The sequence below is a fragment of the Triticum aestivum genome, chromosome 3B (genome assembly GCF_018294505.1).
Source record: "Triticum aestivum cultivar Chinese Spring chromosome 3B, IWGSC CS RefSeq v2.1, whole genome shotgun sequence".
Lineage (NCBI taxonomy): Eukaryota > Viridiplantae > Streptophyta > Magnoliopsida > Poales > Poaceae > Triticum > Triticum aestivum.
Window position 1 is genome coordinate 596,148,017 of NC_057801.1, and position 7,228 is coordinate 596,155,244.

Below are 7,228 nucleotides of genomic sequence, written 5' to 3' on the forward strand. Positions count from 1 at the left end.
GACCAGGGTACATAAATTATCGGGTCTGTGATGTGTGAGTTATCGGGGTGTTTGTATGTAAGTTATCAGGTTCGCGGTGCGTTAGTGACCACGTTATTCACACAACATTATTGCGGGATGTTTCAACAAAAAAATGAGGTCAAAAGAATCACGTTAGTGGGGAAATCATCGACCGGACCACTATTTTTTAATGTTCAAATTCGTATTAACCAAGAACAAGTATCATGTAAACTTGTTTCAAAAACAGCAAATCCGAAGCCGGGCTAGTGGTTTGTGTCGTAGAAATTACTACTTGAGGAACAGGGTTCGATTCTTATCCAGCATAGAAAGCTATCAATTTTTTTTGAAACGCGGGCAAGGATGCGATCGGTAAATGGTCCTCTTATTTTAGGAACATGGGCCGATGGGATGTGATGATGTGAGGAAAAAAAGTAGTGGGAACGGGCCATCATTGGGGAAAAAAGGAAGAGGGAACGGGCCAGCATCGGGATATATGTGGGTTGTGCGGGCTATCCGGACGGGGTGCTTGGGGTCGTGCGATCCACAACGAGCAACGATCAGGTCGTACGGATCTATCACTAACTTTCAGTCGAGCTTTAGGAATTGGCGCAAGTACTACACCACGCAAAAATTCTTCAAAAAAAAATCATGTCCCTCGTCACAATTCTTGATTCTGGAGTTTGACTCTAGCTCCCAGCAAAAAAATTCTGGAATTAGCACAACTTTTATTTTGATGCTATGAGGTATAAAATGTTAAGTTCTTATGTTTTCCAATTCATACAACTAAGATGCTGTAGCTTGTTGGTCGAAGGTTGCAAATTTAGCCTGTGCGTCCTGGGTTCGATTCCCATCCGGCGCATTATTTTTCTTCCTCGAAAAAAAAAGCTAGCGATCTATCCAGTGCGGGAGGTCGATGCGGATCGTGCATGCCTGTCGCTAATGACCAGTCAGCAGGTATTTAGCTTTGTCGTTTCAGAAAAGCAAACTTAAGTCATATCAAGAGATCACTGCTACCGTAAATCTGCAATGTACTGTAGATATATACTGTTAGGATGGTGAATTTAAAGGCACTGTAGCAAAATCAGGTGTTATCATTCGATCTCACGTTGATCAGAACTTAATAGTAAATAAAATAGGGATAGCCCGTTACTACTAGCTAGGTCTCACTTTCATTTATAAAATCTGGCTAATTTGGAAATTTGCAGGATTTAACGTCGAAACTGTTGAATACAAGAACATCAGCTTCACTGTTTGGGATGTGGGGGGCCAAGACAAGGTAAGGAAGTCTAGTCATGATTTGCTAATTGTGTCAGACTAATAAGTCATGTCATCCCTTTGTGAATCTGTTCCTTTCCCTTGGGTGGAAGAAAATCAGATCTGTTTTTACACTGATGTTGTTAAGCTTATGTTGTCACAAAATTTAGCCTGGTGCCTTTGACTTACTATTTTATTGTTTTCTGATTGAAACAGATCAGGCCCCTGTGGAGGCACTACTTCCAGAATACGCAGGGCCTCATTTTTGTTGTCGACAGCAATGATAGGGAACGTGTTGTTGAGGCTAGGGATGAGCTCCACAGGATGCTGAATGAGGTACTGCACTAGTGACTAGTGTTGTTGTAGTTGTTCTGAAGTTTCCCAATTTGCAAATATTCTGTCTGACTTTCCATATATGGTAATGTGAATTTTTGTTCAGTAATAAGCAATAAATACATGAAGATAGCTGAACTGTCAAGTCAATATTCGTTTTCTTATATATGCTTAGTCTGCTTTATTGAGAATTCACTAATTGAAATTTTAGCTCCTCTTTCCATTCAATATTGAAATTCATAATTAATGTATTATCTTTCTGTGATATAGGATGAGCTGCGTGATGCTGTGTTGCTTGTATTTGCAAACAAACAAGATCTTCCTAATGCCATGAATGCTGCTGAAATCACCGACAAGCTTGGTCTGCACTCCCTGCGCCAGCGGCACTGGTAAGGAACTCCACGCACATAGTTCAGAAGCTATTTACCTTCTAATAGCGCGGTCAAAATTTCCCTGGTGTTATGCTGTTTCTCAGATTCTATGTGCTGCAGATATTTGTAATTGAGAACTTTAATTTGTAATAAGAGTTATTTGAAAGTACAGTAGTGTATCCCCAGAACAAATCTGGTAGAACATAAGTACTTATTTCTGTTAAACCACATAGGGTGTAACTCCGAAAATAGACCATCGCCCCGCTTTATAGATAAAGCCACATGTTTGAACGATATAGTTCATATGGTGTACCTGGGGATCATGAATGTGTCTTGGGCTGAGTTTAAGTCCATTTTGGTGCTACACTACTTATCCTGTCTAAAATAATTGTTGGTGTCACTGTTTGCCCTTTTGGATCCGTAAGGTGCAGTGCTGGTGCTAAAATAAATTATTTCCTGTGGTGCAGGTACATTCAGAGCACTTGTGCGACGTCTGGCGAAGGGTTGTACGAGGGACTTGACTGGCTCTCCAACAACATTGCCAACAAGGTATATTAGGCTGGTCATAGTGGGAGTAACATAGGTAGTAACTTAGATGCCACATAAGCAAAAATGATGAGGTGGCAAGTAGTTAATGAGGAGAGAGGCAAATAGAGTAACATAATATGTTACCATCACATAGCGCTTTCCAATGCAAAATGAGTCTACAAAGTAATAAATGAAGACATCTATGTTACCACATACTCCCTTCGTCCGAAAATACTTGTCATCAAAATGGATAAAAGGAGACGTATCTAGAACTAAAATACGTCTAGATGCATCCTCTTTTATCCATTTTGATGACAAGTATTTCCGGACGGAGGGAGTATATGATACTACCCACTATGAAGGTAGTAACATAGACTAGTAACATATGCATGTTACTAGTCTAAGTTACTCTCCACTATGACCAGCCTTAGCCTCAACTGATTGTTTTTCATTGAATATCTTCTCTGTGTTATGCTTCTAAAGACTGCTGCACTTGCTTAAATGATATTTCCCTTAGCAGCTGTCACACTTCTGCTGCTATTTATTATAGCTACTAAACGCAGTTTGGAGCATCTGTGCTTAGATTAGTCACACAATGGCACAATGAAGTTGAACAGTCTGACACAATCACTCCTATGTTCTATGCTATACCTTACTTAATAAGCATCTGTGCTTAGATTAGGCACACAATGAAAGTTGAACAGTCTCACACAAGCACTCCTCTCTGTTCTGTGCCACAGTACTTAAACAAGTAGCATAGCATAGCACACCAACACTTGCGCTTATGCTTTGATCCCCCATGACTGACGGCACATCCTCTTCATTTGTTTGTGCAGGCTTGAAGCGTCTCGACAAGTGCTTCATCAAGAAACAAACGTGCTGGATGTCTCAACAACTCACTGCTACCATTTTACATATTGTGATATATATACACTGCACAAGAGATAGTATGTGTGCGTATGTGACAGGCAGAAGCTCCCTTCTTTAAGTGAGCTAGTATCAGGTCAGGTTGTCTTTTTTTGTATGGATATTATCAGCTGCTGTTCGGTGGTTTTACAAGGTTTAATGTGTCGACAATGTGTGTCTGAACCCCTATCTTTTTGAGTTTTAGTAAGATTGGATTATGGTTGCCAATGTTGGTTGGTTCAGTTGAGTGATGTGGATGGTACATGTTGCGAACATACTTATGTGAGCGATGTTTTCAGTAGTTCTGTATACGATCCAGTCGGTGCTGGTTCTGCTCTTTCGGTCTGGCTGTCGGTATCGTTTGCACGCCACCAATATTTGTGGAGATCCACTCACGCACTCGGTGATGGGTGCATACGCCATTATTGCCGCATACGGTGGGCATGGAGTTATTTACTTATATTTCTTTCTGCACTTGTATTTGTTAGGCTGGTCATAGCGGGGAGTAACTTAACTTAGACTAGTAACATGCATATGTTACTAATCTATATTACTACCCCTATAATGCATAGTATCATAGATTAATATCATAGATAGTTTCATTTATTGTCATGCATGACACATAGTGGTATCACATTTATTATGTTACGGTATCTATCTATGTTACTATAACCATCTCTTTCTTTTTTAATTGCCTGCCACATAAGCATGTTTGCGAGTCCCAAATGCATGATACTACTTATATTACCCCCACTATGGCCAGCCTTAGCCTTTTTTGGATGTGAGGGCAGATATTTCCAGGCAAAAGGCGCCCGGGGTGAAATATGCTCTCTGCAAAATAGAAACTCCGTGGGAAATTCACTTAGCCCTTTCATTTCCGAAATCACATAGAGCGTGTTTGGTTGCCCGCACAAGGTCCAACCAGGCCCGCGTGGGAAGGATTCGGCTTGTTTGGTAGCCCGCATACACTATTGAGCCTGCATTGCATGATTCTTAAAGCACCAGGCCCAAGCGGTGCATGTGGGAGGGCGCGGTTGCACGCGCGCGACCATGCTCGAGAAGCCGCGTTGCTTTCCGAAGCGCCGGTAGTTATTAGCCTCACCGCCCCTCACCGCTCCCTCTCCCCACTCTTCCTCACTCTCCTAACTCTCACCGGCGGCGGTGGATCGGAGCAGAGGAAGAAGACCATCGGACTTCATCACCGGTGGCGGCGGATCGGAGCAGAGGAATAAGACCATCGAACTCCATCAATGGCGATAAGCACTTCTCTCTCTTCAACATGCATGCTTGATTCGATCCACGACGATAGATTCTATCCACGGCGGACGGGAATGGGGAATAGAGGTAGATAAGCATAGGGGTAATTCATAGCAGTTCATACGAGTTCATACATGCAAGATTGGAATGCAGAAGATGGATTGCGGGATTGGGGGATTGGGGAATAAGGGGATAGGGGGTACGCAACGAACACCGGCTGACGGCGGCGGCCGTCACCGGCGTGCGGAGCGGCTGGTCGAGCCGCTGGCCTTCATCTTCTTCATCGCCATGCGGGCCGGCGGGTCGTCCTCGTCGTCCTCGGTGGAGTCGAGGTCGATCTGCCAGGTAGGACGGCCTGGCTCCGACGCCCTAGCTGGCATGTGCACCACTTCTTCCTCCTCCATAGGCTCCTCGCCGATGACCGCCGGCGGCGCGATAGCCGTCTCCCAGTACACTGCGGCACGCCGGTCATTAGGAGCCCAGTAGATCTTGTACTTGCACCACTTCTTCCTCTGTTTAGCGTTGTCGAAGACGACCTGATTCATGGCCCAGCGAATGATGTCAACTGCCATCGCGCCCTTTGCTGGGTCAGAAATCAGCGTCTTCAACTCTTCTTTAGTGGGCTTCATGAGCACTGCATTAGATTCGTTGTGCATGTCCGGCATGGAGCCGAAGTTCGAGCACACCTCCATGGTGTTCTCAAACTTGGTGCGGTCACCAGCCGACCACCGAGGAAGAAGGCCCTCCAGCCAATACCCCAAGGGAAGGGGTTGGCGTTGAAGCTGGAGCTAGAGCTCATGGCGATGGGAAGGAGGAAGGTTGACAGTGACAAAAGAGAGGGGGTGGGTAAGTAGTGGTGGGCAGGGTGAGTAAATATAGGGGGATAGAGAGGAGGAGAAGAGTGACAGTTATGCCGTTTTAACTACAAGCTCTTCAATTAGCAATGAACTCTGTGTAGTGCGTGACTCCATGAATTGTGTGCAGATCGAGGAGAGCAATGAGATGGGCATGGAGGTCCTCCCGGCCGTTGACAACAAGGGCAAGTAGCCCAAGTAGCCCCTTCACCCAATGCCCGACGAGGTTGAGCTGCCGCCCACCGCCGAGGAAGACCCGAAGACGCCTAAGGGTGGCGATGATGAGGGCATGGAGGAGCCCCCCCAGCAACAAAGCGCCGCAACTACGGCCACTACCATCAGGAGGATGGCCCTTGCACCGAAGCTTGAGTGCATCCCCATGCCCCTGGACTTCACCAAGCACTTCGTCGCGGTGCCGACGGAGTTCAAGCTCAGGAACAACACCGGCTGCTCCTGGAAGGTGATGGTCAAGCTGATGAACGGCAGGATGACCGTGGATTAGGGTTAGGCCACCTATGCAGTTGTTCATCAGATCAAGATCGGCTACATGGTCACGTTCAAGCTCCTCACTCCCGACACCCTCAAGGTCATCATCTTCGACGACGATGGCATTGAGATCGTCAACAAGTGCGGGAAGCACGACGAAGCCTTCGCCGGCAAGGGGTAGGGCCAGGCCACCTCTTTCGGGCGTACTACCGAGTCTGCTTTGAACATGTTTATGATTTATGCGTTGAACTGTTATGAAGTGTGGTACTGCTTATATTTGAATTATGCTAGTTTATACTCTGTTTATATTGTGTTGTGCTTATGATCTGTGCTGCCGAAGTGTGGTGGTAACCTCACCAACTAGCCAAAGAGGTTACCACACACCAGGCGTTGCATACAACCAAACACCATGCCTTGGGTTTGTCCGCTAGCATGCAGGCAACCAAACACCAGGCAGTGTGGTTCTACCCACGCAGGCAAGAGGCCATGCAGGCAACCAAACAACATGCAAATGGTGCATTTGAGGCTGCATTTGCATAGCCAGGTTGGGTGGAGAAGTGTATGCAATGCGGGTACTGTAGCGCACGGCAACCAAACACGCCCATAGCAGATCTGGAGCTCGTCTTTGGACAGAGAAGGGGAGGGGGGGCGGGGGAGAGTGTGGCGCGTCGCGAGCAGGACGGGGAGATTCTTCCTTGGCAACAAATGGGAGTTCAGAAAAACCAGGGCCAAATCTACTCGTGTTATTCCCACCCAGGGAAACGACGGGGATCCCGGGAGGATCCCTCGCAACCAAATGAGGCCTTAGTGTCACTTCCATAACACTAGGGAATATTTATAGTAGCCAGTCCGTGATTTACTACGGTACGTAAATAGGAGTATTCTACTATAACATCGATTATACAACACTCATACGACAACATGCACGCACAACACTTACTTAAGACCGGGTCGAAGTTGCAGAGCTTTGTGAATGACAAAGTCATCGCTGAACTGTCAACGAAAATGCCACCATTCTTTGAAAGAATAATTCATGTTAATGTGACATCAAAATGTCAAACCTAATTTGAACTGTACCACTGCCCTCTAACAATGTGATTGTATAGAAAATGTTTTATTTGTCAAGTATAAAAGCAATTCTAGCATATACTTCCTCCATCCAAAAAATTTGTCATCAAAATAGATAAAAAGAGATGTATCTAGAACTAAAATACATCTAGATACATCCCCTTTTATCCA

The 7,228-nt window shown here is 45.4% G+C and overlaps 1 protein-coding gene across 2 annotated transcripts in view; it reads left to right on the forward strand.

The window, feature by feature from the left end:
• The window catches only part of LOC123071160 (ADP-ribosylation factor 2), a 6,307-nt gene extending 2,687 nt beyond the window's left edge, over positions 1-3,620 (forward strand). Inside the window, exons 3-7 of one of the 2 annotated variants that reach the window (XM_044494667.1) lie at positions 1,206-1,276; positions 1,471-1,590; positions 1,858-1,976; positions 2,426-2,507; positions 3,323-3,620. In XM_044494667.1, the coding sequence (XP_044350602.1) occupies positions 1,206-1,276; positions 1,471-1,590; positions 1,858-1,976; positions 2,426-2,507; positions 3,323-3,328 (398 nt within the window). In that variant the 3' untranslated portion in view covers positions 3,329-3,620. Of the gene's footprint in view, positions 1-1,205; positions 1,277-1,470; positions 1,591-1,857; positions 1,977-2,425; positions 2,517-3,322 lie in introns of those variants that run through there. The other variant, XM_044494666.1, reaches the window with a different exon arrangement.
• Positions 3,621-7,228: the final 3,608 nt, after the last annotated feature.